This window comes from Pongo pygmaeus, chromosome 4 (genome assembly GCF_028885625.2).
Source record: "Pongo pygmaeus isolate AG05252 chromosome 4, NHGRI_mPonPyg2-v2.0_pri, whole genome shotgun sequence".
Lineage (NCBI taxonomy): Eukaryota > Metazoa > Chordata > Mammalia > Primates > Hominidae > Pongo > Pongo pygmaeus.
In genome coordinates, this window is record NC_072377.2 from 76,615,899 (window position 1) to 76,636,459 (window position 20,561).

The following is a 20,561-nucleotide window of genomic DNA, read 5'->3' on the forward strand; positions in this document are numbered from 1 at the left end:
TGAAATCCTGTCTCTACTAAAAATACAAAAATTAGCTGGGCGTGGTGGTGGGTGCCTGTAGTCCCAGCTACTCGGGAGGCTGAGGCAGGAGAATCGCTTGAATCCGGGAGGCGGAGGTTGCAGTGAGCCAAGATCGCACCACTGTACTCCAGCCTGGGTGACAGAGCCATACTCCGTCTCAAAAAAAGAAGGCCATACAAAATGTATATTCTGTATTTATAGGTTACATGTCTATAGGATAATTTGTGTCTTTTAGAATTCTATATTTAATGGCTGTGGATGTTTTTTATGGAATAAAATCTCATTTACTAAACAGTAGTTATATAAAACACAGTTTTCTAGTGTTAAATATTTGCTAATATTTTAGATCTAATCACAAAATAAATTAAGCCATGAATGAAGTTCAGGATTTCAGACTTGATGATTCATATTTAGTTTTGTGCAAATGACTGTCATTAATCTCTTGTACTATTAAATGTGCATCACAGTGTTGAAGAATAATAAAACTAAGTACAACAAAGAACTACTAAATACAAATGACACACTTATCACAGTGAATCAGCTTACAGAGAAAGAGAGAATACAAGAAGTAGCACTCATGTATTTCCTGTTCAGATAAGCATTGGTACTAAAGATAAAAAGAGTTGTGATCCCATTAAAATTTTTTCTATGGCTGAGCGTGGTGGCTCATGCCTATGATCTCAGCACTTTGGGAGGCCGAGGTGGGAGGATTGCTTGATCCCTGGAATTCCAGATCAGCCTGGGCAACATAGCAAGGCCCCATCTCTACAAAAAAATGCAAAAATTAGCTGGGTGTTGTGGGGCAGGCTTGTAGTGCGAGCTACTCAGTAGGCTGATGTGGGAGGATTGCTTAAGCCTAGGAGGTCAAGGCAGCAGTGAGCTATGATCATACCACTGTACTCCAGCCTGGGTGACAAAGCAAGACTGTGTCTCAGAAAAAATTTGTGTGTGTGATATAAATTATTTTAGTTCTATACCAGAAAGGACAGTTAAAGATAGGCCAGAAATTCATGACTATGTATATGTACTTATTTTTAACATGTAATTTTTGAGGTATCTTTTTGTTTTGCATTTTTAATTGTATTTTGATAACTTTGCTGTTTTTGGTCACTAAATAAGAGGTATTATGATGTGGATATTTGATTTAACAGAGCTACCATAGAGGAGGCATACTCCAGGTCAATGACAAAACTAGCAAAATCTGCAAGCAATTATTCACAACTTGGGTGAGTTAATTTCTTCCTCTTTTTCAATGTTCATTTAGGCAAAGTTCTTAAGGATTCTAGGTTCCTTTTGAGGACTTAACAGTTCAAAAACATAGTAAAATATATGCTTATTTTAAAAGTTATCTGTAAATATTAATATATTCTTCACTTGATAGAAAATATAATTGAACTTGCTGAATCAGTCAATGCAGTCAAAAGTAAATGAAATTTATTTTTTCCCTTTTTAAAAACTACTTAGTCATTCAATAGTGTTTGAGATTATAAATGTTATCTTATGCACATGCAATGTATTTATTCTAGTTGTCTGTAAGTTCCTATTTAAATTCTGTTGTAGTTTAACAGTGATCTTTAAAAACTCACTTAAGATAAACTTTATTGAAATGATTAAGATGCATTAAAAATGTCTCCTGTGATTTTATAGACTGTCATTAAATCTTCCTTTTAAAAATTTGTATTAAAAATGTGTTCCTTGAAAAATGAAAATAATGAAAAGAATACATTTAAAATGAGTTGTGCTCATTGCCATAACAATTATGGAAAGAATAATTATCTAAAAATTGGACTTTTGCGTGTTTAAATTCACAGAAACTTTATTTTTGATGAAGCATTTCAAATGGAATACTTGTTGTAAATTGAAGTTTGATAACAGTTAATTTTTAACAATAGACAGTGATAGAAAGGCTTCTGATACATTATAAATAACTAAATCAACTCAGAAATTAATATAATTAAGAGGGTTAAGACTTGTGATAATGTAATTAACCCATTTCTATATTCCTGAGGTCCAAAAATATTTTAAATAACCAATGATAAAAAAAAAATTCAAGGTCAGTCTGTCAATCATTTTATTCATTATTTTAATTTCATCTTTTGCCTAAATAAAGTTGCCGTATATACCACTATTGTTTCCATTGGTTCCTTGTTAGAACCTTAATTTTCTTTTTTACTTTTAATAAGTTATTCCTGTATTTTTTATTTTCTTAGAACATTTGCACCAGTATGGGATGTATTCAAAACATCTACAGAGAAATTAGCGAATTGTCACTTGGATCTTGTTAGAAAATTACAAGAATTAATAAAGGAAGTTCAGAAGTATGGAGAAGAACAAGTAAAATCTCATAAAAAGGTATCAGTTTTTTTCTTATTAAAGAATTGATTGGTCAGATATTGAATACTTTATAGTTCAGTCATTTTGATGAATTGTTTCATACTAAACAGACTAAAGAAGAAGTTGCAGGAACTCTGGAAGCTGTCCAAACCATTCAGAGCACAACTCAGGCCCTCCAGAAATCCAAGGAAAATTACAATGCCAAGTGTGTAGAACAGGAGCGTTTGAAAAAGGAAGGAGCTACACAAAGAGAAATAGAAAAGGTAATCATAATAAAAATTACATATCTGTGGTTTCAAAGCACCTTGACATACAAAATTGCATTTAATATTTAGATCAAACTCAAAATTATCTCGTTTTAAAGATGAAGACACTGTGCCTTACAGTCCTAGTGATTTACCCAAGTAAAACACAGGAGATTTGTAAAGTATGTTATCTGTGGTAAATAGGTTGGCAAGCACTAAAAAACAATGATTGATTTGAGACGGAGTTTTACTCTTGTTGCCCAGGCTGGAGTGCAGTAGCGTGATCTTGGCTCACTGCAGCCTCTGCCTCCTGGGTTGAAGCGATTCTCCTGCCTCAGCCTCCCAAGTAGCTGGGATTACAGGCGCATGACACCACATCCGGCTAATTTTGTATTGTTAGTAGAGATGGGGTTTTGCCATGTTGGTCAGATTGGTCTCGAATTCCTGACCTCAGGTGATCCGCCCGCCTTGGCCTCCCCAAGTGCTGGGATTACAGGCATGAGCCACCACACCCAACCAAAAACAATGATTTTTTAAATGTCAGTGACACATTTTCAGGATATTTTTGTAGTAACATAATTGAGGTAATTACTTTGTGTAAAATTTAACCATGAGGTAAAATTGTCTTGAAACAAGATTTTGGTATATTTAGAAAGATATAGGTACTTGCACATAAGCTTTAAATATGTGTTGTGGTGATTTATTGCTGACTTTGAGCACATTTATGTAGCATTGTGGTAAACCACAACCTTTTCTTCCATTTATGTTTTAATGGAAAGTAGCTTTTTTTTTCTCCTTTCAAAACAGTTTAACCATTTACTTAGTTGATGTGGTATATCTCACTTAAGAATGAGCCATGTGGAGCGATAATTTTGAAAGCTTTGTAAAATGTTTGAAATATCCAGTAAAAAAGAAAACCAAATTGTACCAGTAGTATGATTATGACTATAAAAGGGCTGTGTATTTATATACTTTTACATGTTTAAATGCACAGATACTTTATTTTTGATGAAGCATATTAAACGGAATACTAGTTTTACATTGAAGTTTGATGAGTTAATTTTTAACAATAGATGGTGATAGAAAGTCTTCTGTTACAAGTCTGAATAACCAAATCAACTCAGAAATTAATATCATATAATTAAATAAGAGGGGCTGTTACAAGACTTGTGATAATTAATCCATTTCTATATACCTGAGGTCCATAATATTTTAAACAACTAACCAATGAAATATGATATATGACTATACATGGGCAAAAAACTAGAAGAGAATGTGGAAAAATGAAAATAGGTGATTTAGAATTTGGAGCAATAAGGCACATAATCTCAGGACCTTCTGGGGACTGTGTCACAGATGAAAAAAATGAATTTGGAGCAATATATTGTGTTTGTATAATAAACAAAAATTGGATTTGTATAATAAAAATTGGGAGGGGCAAAAATGAGACACAGTAAATTCATGGTTTGAAAACACCCTCTGCTTCAGACATAGCAATTACGAATAAAATATAAAAAGGGAAAACAAAATAACAGGGTCCAAAAAGAATAATATTTTATCTCTGTGGACCAGAATAGAACAGAAATCCAAAATGGCACGTAGAGATTGATTATGCAAGCTGTTGAACTCAAAAGTCCTAAAGTAGGCAGTGGAATTTTGCTCTTACATTTCATGACTATTTTGGCCATATCTACAATATTCTTGCAGGGAAGTAATTAAAAATTACTTTCATAAGACTGAAATGAAATTGGGGCCTTGGAGGGGTGGCAGGAGATAACCTGAAAACTGCTTGGGGATGGGTGAGCATAAAGCATAACACAATTCTAGGAGGTACCATTTATGTTTTATTCTATGAATGTTTAGCAGTACTGATGAAGGGAGAGAGAGAAGAAGAGAGGGCAAAATAAAAAAAAAACAAAACTCCTATTCTGAATGAGCAAACAACCAAAATTGTAGAGCACACCTAAGAAATCTAATACTAGAACAACCAATAAATTCAATAATTGGAATAAGAATTTACTCCAGATGAAATTTAAATTTATAAAAAAGAACAAAAACGATGTGTCTTGAGGATGTTCAAATAAATAAACATAAACTTACATTAAAGAAGATTAAGAAATTAAACGTAATGAAACAAGATCTACTAGATGGAAAAAAACAGCTAATTAGAAAACTTGGAAATGAAAAATATGGTTATGGAACTTTTTAAAAAGCAATAGAGAAAAGAAACTTTAGACTTGATATAGTCAAAGAATGAGTTTTGAAGATAGTATGGAGGGACCTTACCCAGAACATAGTAGGAGAAGCAAATGTTACCAACATTCATCTAATACTAATTTCAGAAGGAAAAAAATGGAGGAGATGGAAGGACAAGTAATATTTGAGGAGTTAACAGCTCAAAATGTTTCAGAATAGAAGAAATTCAAGAGCCCTCATATTGAAAGTACATTATAGGTATTAAGCAGGTTAAATAAATTCAGACCTAGACCCCAGAGAAAAAGAAAATGGATATTTTTTTTTCTTCATATGAAATCAGAATGCATTTTCAATTGATGGTATTGTATAGTCATGGTTGGTAAGATAGCTTTTATGGTGTAGTTGAATTGCCTGTGCAAACTTCGTTGCATGATTGGACAGCTACAATGCTTTGATATTTCAGTTAACAGACCATTTAAGGACCATTTGAGGAAGTAATGGCTTTGATTATTTTCTGAAAATCTTTTAGTGATACCTTTTGGTAAGATCAAGTGCTTGGAAGAAAATCTGAAGATAATAATGGAGCACTTTAAAGAAATGGTCTGTCAACTGACAAAAGCAATGGGGAAAGGATTCCCTATTCAATAAATGGTTCTGGGATAACTGGCTAGCCATATGCAGAAAATTGAAACTGGACCCCTTTTTTACACCATATACAAAAATCATCTCCAGATGGATTAAAGACTTAAATGTAAAACCCAAAACTATAAAAACTCTGGAAGACAACCGAGGCAATACCATTCTGGACATAGGAACGGGCAAAGATTTCATGACAAAGACACCAAAAGCAATTGCAACAAAACCAAAAATTGACAAATAGGATCTAATTAAACGTAATGGTTTCTGCACAGTAAAAGAAACTATCAAAAGAGTAAATAGACAACCTGTAGAATGGGAGAAAATGTTTGCAAACTATGCATCTGACAAAGGTCTAATATCCAGCATCTATAAGGAACTTAAACAAATGTATAAGAGAAAAACAACCCTATTAAAAAGTGGGCAAAGGACATGAACAGACACTTCTCAAAAGAAGACATACATGCAGCCAACAAGCATATGAAAAAAAGCTCAACATCACTGATGATCAGAGAAATGCAAATCAAAACCACAATCAGATACCATCTCACACTAGTCAGAATGACTATTATTAAAAAGTCAAATAACAGATGCTGGCAAGGTTGTGGAGAAAAGGGAATGCTTATACACTGTTGGTGGGAGTGTAAATTAATTCAGCCATTGTGGAAATCAGTGTGTGGCAATTCTTCAAAGAGCTAAAAACAGAACTACCATTCACCCCAGCAGTCCCATTACTGGATATATCCCCAAAGGAGTATAAATCGTTGTACCATAAAGACACATGCTTGTGAATATTAATTGCAGCACTATTCACAATATCTAAATGCCCTTCAGTGACATTTGATAAAGAAAATGTGGTACATATTCACTGTGGAATACTATGCAGCCATAAAAAAGAATGAGATTGTATCTTTTGTGAGAACATGGATGGAGCTGGAGCCCATTATTCTTCGCAAACTAATGCAGGAACAGAAAACCAAATATTGCATGTTCTCACTTATAAGTGGGAACTAAACAATGAGAACACATAGAAAGAGAGGAACAACAGACACTGGGGCCTACTGGAGGGGAGAGGGTGGGAAGAAGGGAAGAAGGAGAGGATCAGAAAAAATACCTATCAGTTACTGTGCTTATTACCTGGGTGACGCATAAGCTGTGCACCACACCTCTGTGACACACAGTTTACCTATATAAGAAACCTTCACATGTTCCCCTGAACCTAAAATAAAAGTTAAAAAAAGGAAATGCTTTGTCAGTAAACAGAAAACTGAAAATAATTTGAAAGAAATAATCATAATAACATATAAATGTATTAGACTCCTGGTGTGGTTTGTTTTCTGTTGCTTATGACAGAATACCTGAAACTGGGTAATTTTTTTTTTTTGAGACAGAGTCTCACTCTGTCACCCAGGCTAGGGTGCAGTAGCGGCATCTCAGCTCACTGCAATCTCCGCCTCCCGAGTTCAAGCAATTCTGGTGACTCAGCCTCCTGAGTAGCTGGGATTACAGTCGTGTGCCACCTCACCTGGCTAATTTTTGTGTTTTTAGTAGAGATGGGGTTTCACCATGTTGGCCAGGCTCGTCTTGAACTCCTGACCTCAAGTGATCTCCCGCCTTGGCCTCCCAAAGTGCTGGGTGTGAGCCACCATGCCTGGCTTGAAACTGGGTAATTTATAAAGAAAGGAATTTATTTTTTACAGTTATGGAGGATGAGAAGGACGTCCAAGGTTGAGGGGCCACATCTAGTGAGAGCCTTCTTGCTTGTGGGGAGTCTGCCGAATTCTCAGAAGGTGCAGGACCTCATATGTGGGGGCTGAGTGTGTTTAGGTCTCTCCTTGCTCCTTATAAAGCTGTCAGTCCTATTTCCATGATAATCCATTGATTCATGAACCAATTAATACATTAATAGATTAATCTATTTATGAGGGCAGAGCCTTCATGACCGGATCATCTATTAAAGGCCCCACCTCTCAATACTGCCACATTGGGGATTAATTTTCAGAAGCATTCAAACCATAGCAGCTCCTCTAATCATAGATCAGTTGTCAAATTGAAAAAAAAAATCCTGTTGGCCAGGCATGGTGGCTCACACTTGTAATCCCAGCACTTTGGGAGGCCAAGGTGGGTGGATCACCTGAGGTCAGGAATTTAAGACTAGCCTGGCCAACATGGCGAAACCCCTTCTCTGCTAAAAAGACAAAAATTAGCCAGGCGTGGTGGCGGGCGCTTGTAATCCCAGCTACTCGGGAGGCTAAGGCAGGAGAATCGCTTGAACCCCGGAGGCGGAGGTTGCAGTGAGCCAAGATCGGACCACTGCGCTCCAGCCTGGGCAACAGGAGCGAAACTCCATCTCAAAAAAAAAAAATCCTGTTACGTATTTCATATAATGGGATACCATACAGTAGTTTAAATAAATACTACTCTTGCAAAGAAAAGGGGAAAGAATAGATTGAGTCTTGAAGCTAGGTGATGGATTCACGTTAAAAAAGAATGACATGTATTAACGTGAGTAAATGTAAAAAGCATAATATTGAGCAAGAAAAAGTTTCAAAAGGATGTGTAGAATTTGATGCCTTTTATATAACCTTTAATTCTCTGTAAAAAGAGAAGCTATTGACTCTCTGCTTTCCCCCCTCCCCCCTTCATCCTTGCTCCCTCCCCCACTGTCCCCTCCCCCAATTATCCTTCCCCTTCCCTCCTGGTCTCGGAGGACCCAATCCTAGCCCGACGTGTCTCGGCCCGCAACTTCCCCGAAGCCATTGGCGCCACTCCCAGCCCATGTGGGCCCCCGCAGGCTGCCGCCGCCTGTCCGCCAGCTCCCCGTTCCGCTGGGCTTTCCAAAACCTCGCCAGGGGTGACTTTCTGAGCCGCTTGCTCCATACCCCTCTCTGCAGCCTCTCCTGCCACTCAGGGCTGCCGTTCTCCCTCCCGGCAACGGGGGGCTGGCGGGGCCGGCAGTGCCGGGGTCATCAGGATGATGCGGACGCGGTGTCTGCTGGGGCTGCGCACGTTCGCGGCCTTCGCCGCCAAGCTCTGGAGCTTCTCCACCCTTTTGCGGTGGCAAATCTGTACGGTAATTCAGCACCAAACTGTTCGATATGATATCCTCCCCTTATCTTCTTGTCCTGGAATCAGCTAGGTGAAGAGGAGGATCCTGGTGCTGGATCCGGATGACACACTTACTCACTCCCACCATGATGGGGTCCTGAGGCTCACAGTCTGGCCTGGAACGCCTCCTGACTTCATCCTCAAGGTGGTAATAGACAAACATCCTGTCCGTTTCTTTGTACATTAGAGGTCCCATGTGGATTTCTTCTTGCAAGTGGTGAGCCAGTGGTGGGAGCTGGTGGTGTTTATAGCAAGCATGGAGATCTATGGCTCTGCTGTGGCAGATAAACTGGACAATAGCAGAAGCGTTCTTAAGAGGAGATACTACGCACAGCACTGCACTTTGGAGTTGGGCAGCTACATCAAGGACCTCCCTGTGATCCACAGTGACCTCTCCAGCGTTGTGATCCTGGATAACTCCCCAAGGGTTTACAGGAGCCATCCAGACAAGGCCATCACCATCAATTCCTGGTTCAGTGACCCCAGTGACACAACCCTTCTCAACCTGCTCCCGATGCTGGATGCCCTCAGGTTCACCGCTGATGTTCGTTCCGTGCTGAGCCGCAACCTTCACCAGTATAGGCCCTGGTGACAGCTGCTCCCCCTTCACCTGAGTTGGGGTTGGGGGGAAAGGGAGGGCGAGCCCTTGGGATGCCGTTTGATGTCCTGCCTGGGCAGGGTCTGCTCCTCCAACCCCTCTCTGCCCTGGAAGCCCTACACTCCACTTGGAGTCTGGATGGACGCATGGGCCTGGGGCCCTGAAGCAGCCTCACTCTAACTTCGTGTTCACAGTCCATGTGTGAATGGAGTTCAGGCTGGGAGACAGGCGGAGGCCTAGGAAAACTAAAACAGTGTTTGTGGTGGAGAGGCAGGACTGGCCAGAGCCACAGATATACGGTGATCAAGGAGGCTCAAAGAGAACCCAAGTCAGCTTTGTTGTGATTTGATTTTTTTTTTCTAAACTCTTGTACAAAACTGAAAAAAAAAAGCTATTTATATACAAGTAAAGTATTAGGGACATGTATTGGGACAGTAAACAATAAACACATGATGGAAATTACATGTGTTGAGAAAGTAAGGGGAATGGGACAGGAGCTGACCATATTCAAAATAAAATAATTACTTTAAAAAATGTGGCCAGGTGCGGTGGCTCACACCTGTAATCCCAGCACTTTGGGAGGCCAAGGCGGGTGGATCACAAGGTCAGGAGATCGAGACCATCCTGGCTAACACAGTGAAACCCCGTCTCTACTAAAAATACAACAAATTAGCCAGGCGTGGTGGCGGGCGCCTGTAGTCCCAGCTACTCTGGAGGCTGAGGCAGGAGAATGGTGTGAACCTGGGAGGCGGAGCTTGCAGTGAGCGGAGATCGAGCCACTGCTCTCCAGCCTGGGCAACAGAGACCCCATCTCAAAAAAGAAAAAAAAATGTAAGTCACAGGAGCAGTTTACTCTTGGTAGATACGATAACATTCATGCCCAACAGTGAATTGGTATGGGTTTCATACCATTAATGCAAATGTGTATGATCTAAATTAGTTAAAACTATCCAGAGGGTTAAAGTACTGCTGGGCTAAATACTGTTGTCTTCTTTTTTGTGAACCCCAGTGGGCTTACCATAGTACCTAGTATGCCGTGACCACTCAAAAAATACATGATGATTAGAGATTACACATAAATAATTGATTCTGAGTCTTTTCATATAAACCAAAACAAGTTTAATGTGATGATTTAGATGCAATTAAAGGAATTTTTTTTTTTTTTTTTTTTTTTTTGGTCTAGAGATGAGGTCTCACTGTGTCACCCAGGCTGGAGTGCAGTGGTGCTATGATCATAGCTCACTGCAGCCTGGAACTGCTGGGCGCAGGCAATCATCTCACTGCCTCAGCCTCTTGAATAGCTGGGATCACAGGTGTGAATCATCAGGCCCGGCTCATGATTTCTTTTTTATTAAAATATTGAGCAGGAGTGGAGCATGTAGTTGTGTCCAAGCGTTGTGAGTTGGCTAAAATTCACCCTGTGCTTCACAGGGATGGACTTTGGTGGGATGGACTTCTCAGAGGAAGGGGTGCTTTTTTCTAATTGGTCTCTTCAGAGGTGGCATCTCTGCTTGTGATATTAGATATTGTTAGTGGGTTCTCTGATTTGTAATATATTTTAATCCAAGTCAGTTATTTTGGCCTATCATAAGGTTTTTATTAACAAGAATGTACATTTTTTTTAAAAAGTCATAGATCTTTGAATAATTTTTTTGTGACTTAAAAACATAAATACTATAGCTGTTATAACATAATTTGGTTATCATCTCATTCACTCATTCACAGGCCTTTTTTTTTTTTTTTTTTAGATGGAGTCTCGCTCTGTTACCCAGGCTGGAGTGCAGTGGCACGATCTTGGCTCACTGCAATCTCTGCCTCCTGGATTCAAGCGATTCTCTCTTGCCTCAGCCTCCTAAGTACCTGGGGTTACAGACATGCGTCACCACGCCCAGCTAATTTTTGTATTTTTAGTAGAGATGGGATTTCACCTTGTTGGCCAGCCTGATATTGAACTCCTGACCTCAGGTGATACGCCCATCTCAGCCTTCCAAAATCTGGGATCACAGGTGTGAACCACCACACCCAACCACAAGCCTTCATTTTTATAAAACACCACTTAGTAGGTACTCATGTTTGTGGACTATTGACTAAGTACTTATTTTATATGTATATACTAGCTTCATGGATTGTACTATAAAAGTCATAGGCACTTAAAATGTTTTTAGTAGTATATTAATAAATTTATAATGCTAAGGAAATGAATAAAACTTAGATTTGTTTTATTATCATAGGTAATGTATTAAAGCTACTCTTTTGCTTATGAGAAGAAATGTAGCTATTACTTTTAAAGCACAGTTTCCTCTTAAGAACAAATGCTCCAACTTCCCTTTTATTTTAATTAATTAATTAATTAATTAACTAGTGAATTAATTTTTCAAGACAGGGTCTCCATCTGTTTTCCAGGCTGGAGTACAGTGACACAATCATGGCTCACTGTAACCTTGGACTCCCAGACTTAAGCAATCCTTCCACCTCAGCTTCCAGAGTAGCTGGGACTACAGGCATGTGCCACCATGCACAGCCAATTAAAAAAAAAAATTTGTAGGCCAGGCACGGTGGCTCATGCCTGTAATCCCAGCACTTTGAGAGGCCGAGGCAGGTGGATTACCTGATGTCAGGAGTTTGAGACCAGCCTGGCCAACGTAGTGAAACCCTGTCTCTACTAAAATACAAAATTAGCCGAGTATGGTGGTGGATGCCTGTAATTCCAGCTACTCAGGAGGCTGAGGCAGGAGAATCTCTTGAACCGGGGAGGTGGAGGTTGCAGTGAACAAAGGTCATGCCACTGCATTTCCAGCCTGGGCAACAAGAGTGAAACTCAGTCTCAAAAAAAAAAGACTGGGGGCAGTGGCTCACGCCTGTAATCCCAGCACTTTAGGAGGCCGAAGCGGGCGGATCACCTGAGGTTGGGAGTTTGAGACCAGCCTGACCAACATGGAGAAACCCCATCTCTGCTAAAAATACAAAATTAGCCAGGCGTGGTGGTACATGCCTGTAATCCCAGCTACTTGGGAGGCTGAGGCAGGAGAATCTCTTGAACCCAGGAGGCAGAGGTTGTGGTGAGCCGATATCGTGCCATTGCACTCCAGTCTGGGCAACAAGAGTGAAACGCCGCCTCAATGAAAAAAAAATTGTAGACACAAGGTCTCATGTTGCACAGGCTGGTCTCAAATTCCTAGTCTCAAGCCATCCTCCTGCTTCGGCTTCCCAAAGTGGTGGGATTACAGGCATGAGCCATCACACCTGGCCCAACTTCCCTTTTAATAATGACTACAAAAGTTGTCACTTTTTTATGATGAGGCCATTCAGTTTCTATAATTCTACCTTAAGAATTTATAGCATTCCTAACTAAGCATAATATGTTGTTTAGAAAGTTGTTTTGACTTAATAATTTAGTATTGTGTAGCTGTTTGTTATGAAAGATGTTTCTTGCTTTCAGAAAATATACATGTTTCTGGTGGGGCATAGTGGCTTATGCCTGTAATCCCAAGTGCTTTGGGAGGCCAGGGTGAAGGGATCACTTGAGGCTGGGAGTTTGAGACCAGCCTGGGCAACGTGGTGAGACCCCATCTCTACAAAAAGTTTTTAAAAAAATTAGTCAGTGTGAGATTGCGCCATTGCACTCCAGCCCAGGCCTACAACAGCAAGACTGGTAGCACATACTTGCAGTCCTAACTACTCAGGAGGCTGAGGCAGGAGGAGGATTGCTTGAGGCCAGGAGATTGAGGCTGCAGTGAGCCATGATTGCACCACTGCACTCCAGCCCAGATGACAGAGCGAGATCCTGTCTCAAAAAAAAAAGAAAAGAAAAGAAAAGAAATTTCTTTATTAGTTAGTGCTTCTCTTGTCAGTTTTCTAAGATGCTTCTCTATTTCTTTTTTCTTTCATTTTTTTTCTCCCTATCATCTTGTATTAAAGGTGCTTCTTAAAGTTGATTTGTAATTTCCTTAAGATTCTGACTCTGGCATATCAGTTTTACCTTTCAAGAGTGAGAGCTAGGCTGGGCATGGTGGTGGCTTATGCCAGTAATCCCAGCACTTTGGGAGGCCAAGGTAGGAGCCCAGGAGTTCAAAACCAGCCTGGGCAACACAGTGAGAGCCCATCTCTACAAAAAAAGAAAAAAAATTAGCCAGGCATAGTGGCATGTGCCTATGGTCCTAGGTACTTGGGAGGCTGAGGTACTTGAGCCCAGTAGTTTGAGGCTACACTCTAGTCTGGGTGACAGAGTGATACTCTGTCTCAAAAAAAAAAAAAAAGCTGATTGAAAAAATATAAGTTAGAACTTAAAAAGAGTACCTTCTTTCTTTCTTCATGCTTTCAAATAAGAGAAATAAAATTTTATAATTTCCTGATATCAGAGGGTATGCTTATAAAACTTCTTTGTTTAGAATTTTGATTTAGATCCAGCCGTTAACCTTCGAGATAAAGGTAATAGTTTTATAGCCAGAAGTAGTGAACAAATAAGTGCTGAATGTATAGACCAGGATTTATAGTGAGAATATCATGAGAGGAAAAAAAGAAATTTATGAAAATATGCTGGTGTAAAAGCCTTAATGGTTTTATCACTCTTGACTCAGTAGAGATTTGAGTAGCAAAATTAGTTAGAATTCTAGAGACTACTTGAGTATAGGAAGATGAAATGATTCAGGATCTTCCCTCCATCTCTTAAAGACCTATAATGTTTGATGCATAGTGTTATAACATAATTTCTTTGTTTATACTTTAGAAATACATATCTTTTATAAGTAGTAATGTTCCTCCATGTAGTCATCCTTTATTTCTATTAGGTTATAAATTTCTTGTTAGTGAGAAGCTATCATTGTATTGTCCATAACACAGCATATATATTTACTTGGAAAATAATCATAGCAAAATATTATTTGAATTCTTCCACTTCATTAATATAATAAAATTAGTTTGAGTTTATTTTAGCTATAGGCTTTAGAATAGATGCTTACTTTTTAAAATGACTTATTCAAATATTTTTCTGATTTGCTATTATATTATGAAGTGATAATTTGCATGCAACAGTAAATAAATGTTTAGTTCCTAGCCTATCACCACGCTGGGAACTATGAATGTTTTTAAGGCTAAATACATGTTATTGTTTCTGTCTTCAAGAAGCTTTCTTTTTCTTGGAGAGCCAAGACATATTAAATAGTACAGAACAAGAAGTTAGAGAGAGGGTTGAATGGTAAGTTGAGAAGGTGTGGTATCTTATTTTGTACACAATCTATAAAAAGAAAACCTGCTAGGTGTTTGTCTCAAAAGAAATTGCTATTAAAAGAAATTTATTTTTAAAAAAGTAATTTATTTCATACAATCTTTCCCGTTTTATTTTTATGGGTTTTTTTTTGTTTGTTTTTTGAGTCAGGGTCTCTGTTGTCTGGGCTGGAGTGTGGTGGTATTATCATAGCTCACTGCAGCCTTGAACTCTTGGGCTCAAGTGATTCCACCTCAGCTTCTTGAGTAGCTGGGACCACAGTTGTGTGCCACTGTGCCTGGATAATTTATTTTATTTTATTTTATTTTTGGAGAATGGAGTCTCGCTGTATTGCCCAGGCAGGTCTCGAACTCCTGGGCTCAAACTATTCTCCACCTCTGCCTCCCTAAGAGCTGGGGTTACAGGCATGAGCAACTGCACCTGCTTATTTTTTTTAAATTTTTATTATATTTTATTTTTTTAAAATTTTTGTAGAGACAGGGTCTCACTTTGTTGCCCAGTCTGGTCTTGAACTCCTAGACTCAAGTGATTCCTCCTGCCTTGGCCTCCCAAAGTGCTGGGATTGTAGGCATGTGCCACCATGCCCGCCCAGTAAATTACTTGTAAAAGTATATGCACAGTCATTATAATTAGGTATTTTTGGAATTTTCCAGTTTTATGGGTCTCCTTTTGACTTGTAAATATCTCTATTAGGAATGATCACAACTTGTCTTTATCAATAGCTGGCATATAAATTATTAAGCAATAATTTAATGAGCAGCAGAGAAAAAGAAAAAAGTAGATATCAGGATGAGGTATTAGGAACAAGCAAAGAAGGGGCTTTGAGTAGGGTTACATCATTATGCTAGACTGTGTCATTAAAAATCACTATGAAGGCCCAGTGCAGTGGCTCACGCCTGTAATCCCAGCACTTTGGGAGGCCTAGGCATGTGGATCATGTGAGTTCAGGAGTTCGAGATCAGCTTGGCCAACATGGTGAGTGAGACCCCATCTCTACTAAAAATACAAAAATTAGCTGGGCGTGGTGGCTTGCACTACTTGGGAGACTGAGGCAGGAGAAGCGCTTGAATCCGGGAGGCGGAGGTTGCAGTGAGCCAAGATTGCACCATTGCACTCCAGCCTGGGCCACAGAGTGAGACTTCATCTCAAAAAAAAAAAAAAAAAAAAAAAAAAAAAAATCACTCTGAAGGACTGTAGGTTGTTTGATTGCTCTTATTCTCACTGAAAATACAGGTATTAGAAGAACAAACTAAAATTTATTTGCATAAAAAATCCAAAAGGAAACCCGGATTAAGCATGCCATTATAATTGTTTTTAAAATAAATTCTAGCAAACTTGGTTATCTGAGTTTCTTGCGAAGGTACTCGGTAAACTCTATCCATTTCATTTAGCTGTTATGTATTTGAACAGGGGCGGGATATTAGAGGATTCCAGTACAGTAACTGGTATAAAATAATGTCAGCTGTGTGGAACTGGGAAAAGAGTAAAACAAAAAAAATCTATAGGAGCAAACTAGAAAATTGTTACTGGTTTTAGTCACTTTCGCTAGGGATAGACAGCTCAGTACAACTCAGCAACTCGGATATATCTTTATATTACAGCAAAATATGATGATGTATTTTCTTGACGACATTTCTTGTTAGAAACCATAATAAAAGCAGGCACTATTTATTTTTTAAATTTAACTGTATGCCAGATCCTATTCCAAGCATTTTGTATAACTACATTTCATTACTACCACAGCTTTTTTTTTAAAAAAGGTGATATTGTTCCCTTTTTAGTAATGAGAGAACTGTATAAATTTCTAAGACAAGGTCAGATGGGTAGTACAGTGCTGAGATTTCACATTCCTTAGTTTTAGTTACCTTCTGTCTAGTACAGTAGAATATTTAGAGAGAGACCGTATTCACATATGATGTTATTACAGTATGTTGTTATAATTGTTATATTTTATTAGTTGTTGTTAATCTCTTACTGTGCCTAATTTATAAATTAAACTTTATCATAGTTATGTATGTATAGGAAAAAACATAGTATATAATATAGAGTCTGTACCATCCATGGCTTCAGACATCCACTGGGATCTTAGAATGTATTCCCCATGGATAAAGGGGCAGTAGTGTAAATGGTGGAGCCAGAATTTCAGTCGAATTTCTTCTGGCTCCAAAATCAGCTTTGTTTATGTTTCATGGTAAAGTGGCATCCTATATTCTTTAAGAAGGCAGGAAAGTACATAACATATATACTTAATATAGTATAAACAATTATATTTTAGAGAGAGTACAGAGTTGCTTGTTTAGGCAGTAGGACTATATGTACCTCTTACCAAACCCAAACCTCAGGGTAAACCCAGTTTTCTCTTTGTAGTTTTTTGTTTTTAGATTCCTGATCATAGCTAAAGATAATTACATATTGGTACTGATTGGCTTTAAACAAATTAAGTATTTTACAGCTTTCCTTGGACTTCAGTGGCACTTAGCAATACTTTTATTAATCTAGTCATGACCTCTTGCATCCTCCACAATTATGGTTTGAAACTTTTTTTGTTCTCCTTAAGCTCCCAACCCTACCCTACTGTTTCTCACTCATACCAGACCCATCTGTTAACCTCGTCAAGAAAATGGGGATTTTTATATCTTGAAATCCTATAGCTTGTCTTTCTTTGATCTCCTTTAAACTCTTGTTTAGTCCAACCACATCACTCCATCTTCCTGTATCCAAGTTGATCAGGCCTTTGAGAATATCAAGCTTCTTGATAGCCATGTATCTGCTTCAGCCTACAAACTACACATATTCTTTTCCTTTCTCAAATGCCTATCTTCTTATAATTTACCTTAACTTCTGTGGCTGTGTTACTTTATTCCAATTTCTGTTTATGTATAGGTTGTACAGTACTGCTTAATATGTTTTTTTAATTAAATAAGTAACTTTTATAAAACCAGAACTATACTATTATGGTAACAGTTTTGTTTTTTAAGTCTTGAAAAAATAGGCAAAGATTAAAAACAAGTTTCTGCATTTGCTGGAGCATAATGGAAGCTGAGAAACATCAAGGAAACCAGTCTTCACAACTTTCGAGATAGGTTTATAGTATTTAATCAGACATTGAGTGAAATATATGTATGCTGTGGTGGAGGAAAATTCACAGCTGCGAAAACGACTGTCAAGCACGTTCCGGTGGTATTGTGACATTTTTGTATATTGTCTGGAAGTTTCTCTCCCACAGTGTGTTAACATATCTTAGTAACACTGTAGCATTATAATGTAATTATGCAATCTTAGTCTGGGATTTAAAATGAGAGTATTTTAACTTTTCAAAGCACATTCCATCAAACAGAAAAGAGAATCAGTGTTTAATTCCTGACTTCTTGGCTGACTGTAACAACAACAATAAAAAAAGACTAAAGAGGGCCTCACAACAGGTATCAAAGTTAGTTATATGTCATATTGAACTCTTAAAATGTATTTTAATTTGTTATTCATATTAACTTACATTAGGAAAGAAAAAAGGTCAATGCACAGTTAAAAGTTTTTTTTTTAATTTTATTACAGGCAGCTGTTAAATCTAAGAAAGCTACAGATACCTATAAACTCTATGTGGAAAAATACGCATTAGCAAAAGCTGATTTTGAACAGAAAATGACAGAAACAGCTCAGGTTGGTATTTTAAGGCTTCAGATTGAAAACAGGGCATTTATATTTGTGTATATTGATTAATTTTTCTCTCATATTTTTTAGTGTTAGAAGTTTTAAAATGCACAATCTCAATGTTTTAATGATGCTGTTTTAAAAATACATGTCTTGTTTTGGAGATTGGGGACCAAGCTGCAATAATTATAATGTCATAAGGAATTATACAGGTAGATCAGAAGAGCCTGTTTAAAGGTAACTGGGGAAACTGAGGGCATTGGTACATGATGAAGACAGTGCTTAAGAAGCATTAATAAGAAAACTGGAAGTGACTTAGTAGTGAGGCTACGGCAGTCAATAAAACAACCCAAAAAATCCCTGGTCTCAAAGAACTTACATATTAGTGAGGGAAGACAGACACGAATGTCTGCCTTCCATTAGCTTGGGATAAATTATATTTGGTGTAGTGTTCTCAGAACCTTAATTAAAGGCCTCATTTAAGGTGGCTGCCTTTTAGGAATCATACCTAACATTTCCACTCTCCGCTGCCCCTGCTTCTTGTCCTTTTCCTTGTTTTATTTTCCTGCTTAGCACCTATCGTGATCTTACACACCAAGAATTTTACTCCTGTATCAGTCAGGTCAGAGTAAGTATGCTGAGGTGACACAAGGCCCCAGAAATCTCAGTGGCTTACAATATCAAGGGTTTATTACTTTCTCATGCTGCATGTTCATTATGGGTTGGCTGCAGCTGTTTTACATCGTCTTCACTGTAGTCCTGAGGCTGGTGGATGAACTCCTTTTTGGAATGTTCTTAGTTATGTCTAAGGGGCCAGAAACATAGTGAAGCACATGAGTTCTTTTACCTATATTTTTTGTCTGTTTTTCTCCACTAAAATTTAAGTTTATGAGAGCAAGGATGGATTTGTTTTGTTTACTGCTATATCCTCAGCTTTTAGAATAGTTCCCAGATCATAGTAGGCACTCAGTTAATATGAAAGAAGGACTTTGTGAATCTGAATTTTTGCACTCTATGTCTTCATTTTGTCTTCCCATTTGAAGTAGTGAACAGCTCATATCTTAGAAAGAGAAGTCTTGCATACTTGTGTGCATGTATGTGCATATCCATCTTTACCTACAATGGCATAGACTCTGTTAGATGCTGGTGTGTATACAGTACATCTGTAAATAAGACAAATACCTCCGTGCTTGAGATGGCGTTTACAGTATAGAGGAGGGAGGCAGACATTAAATACATGCTTAAATATAAAGTTATAAATTATTATAAGTATTGCAAAGGAAAATAATAGGCTTCCATGAGATAGACTAATAGGAGTGACTTAATTTGGATTAGGGAGTCAGGAAAGGCCTTTTAAGATAAATGATGTTTAAAACTGGGACTTGAAGAGTGAGTAAGAAATTAATAGGGCAAGAGTGTTACAGGCTTTGGGGATCATGAGTATGAAGGCCCAGAGGGTATAAAAGAACTTACATTCTGGAAAGTAAAAAATGCTTACTAAACCTGAGTAAGGGAAAATGGTAGTGAGAAATGAGGTTGAATCGATACACAAGGACTAGGTTACATTAGGTTGGTGCAAAAGTAATTGCAGTTTTTGCCATTACTTTTAATGGCAAAAGAATTTAGGTTTTCTTCTAAGAGCAGCTAGAAGCCGCCTAAGGGTTTTAGGCAGGGATGTGACATGATCTGATCTACATTTAAAGATAATTCTGGCAGTTTTGTGAAGAATTGATTAGAGTATGTCTAAAGGACAATCAAGAGTCCAGTTTGGAAGTCAGTATAGTAGTCCGGTGAGAAGGATGAGGGCCAGCTTAGTGGTCTTGGAGAAGGAGAGAAGTGAATGCATTGGAGATGGCAGGGATAGGATGGGTTGAGGAATTCTTCGGAAGATCAGGATCCCTTCCAGATTTTAGCTTGTTAAATCTTTGTGGAGAGAGATGAATGGGGAAGATTAGATGAAGAACTGTTAGTTTGATGGAAGGAAGGGATCAGATGTTCAATTTTGAACATGTTAATTTTAAGACGCCTATGAGATACATAATTGGTGACATCAGGAGGGCAGTTTTGGAGGAGCCAAGTTATCTGGGCTGGACATAATGTCCACAGTTCCTTATCCACAATTCTGAATCCGAAGAGCTCTGAAAACCAAGTTTTTTTTTTTTTTTCTGTGATTTATTTGACAACAAAAGTTGAACTGATATGAGGCTATCTATAGTCTTTATTTATCCTACGTATATTTTCCTTTAGAAATATTAATGTGTTTGATAAACAGATGCCACTACAGATCCTGCTGGTAGTATTATGAATGAGGTATATGGCATTCTAAATAATACTATATATCTTTATTTAAAAAATAAGGGAAGTAAAGGAATTCCAAAACTCGCCTGGTCCCAAAAGTTTTGAATAAGGATTATCAGACCATATAAAATAGGGTGTTGTCAGTACACAAAGCCATGTTGACATCACTTTTAGAGTGTGGGGAAGAAAGGGCCTCAGGGCCAAGCTGTGAGAGACTCTTTATTGAGATTTTAATAGAGGAAGCCAAAGAAGA

General features: G+C 38.1%; 1 protein-coding gene and 1 pseudogene across 2 annotated transcripts in view; both read left to right on the forward strand.

Annotated features, from left to right (window-relative positions):
• FCHO2 (FCH and mu domain containing endocytic adaptor 2) overlaps window positions 1-20,561 on the forward strand; it is a 127,301-nt gene that overhangs the window by 27,504 nt on the left and 79,236 nt on the right. Inside the window, exons 3-6 of one of the 2 annotated variants that reach the window (XM_054488367.1) lie at window positions 1,173-1,247; window positions 2,232-2,373; window positions 2,466-2,618; window positions 17,915-18,019. In XM_054488367.1, the coding sequence (XP_054344342.1) occupies window positions 1,173-1,247; window positions 2,232-2,373; window positions 2,466-2,618; window positions 17,915-18,019 (475 nt within the window). The remainder of the gene's footprint in view (window positions 1-1,172; window positions 1,248-2,231; window positions 2,374-2,465; window positions 2,619-17,914; window positions 18,020-20,561) is intronic. The other variant, XM_063664894.1, reaches the window with a different exon arrangement.
• Window positions 8,275-9,249, forward strand: LOC129036784 (CTD nuclear envelope phosphatase 1-like; annotated as a pseudogene).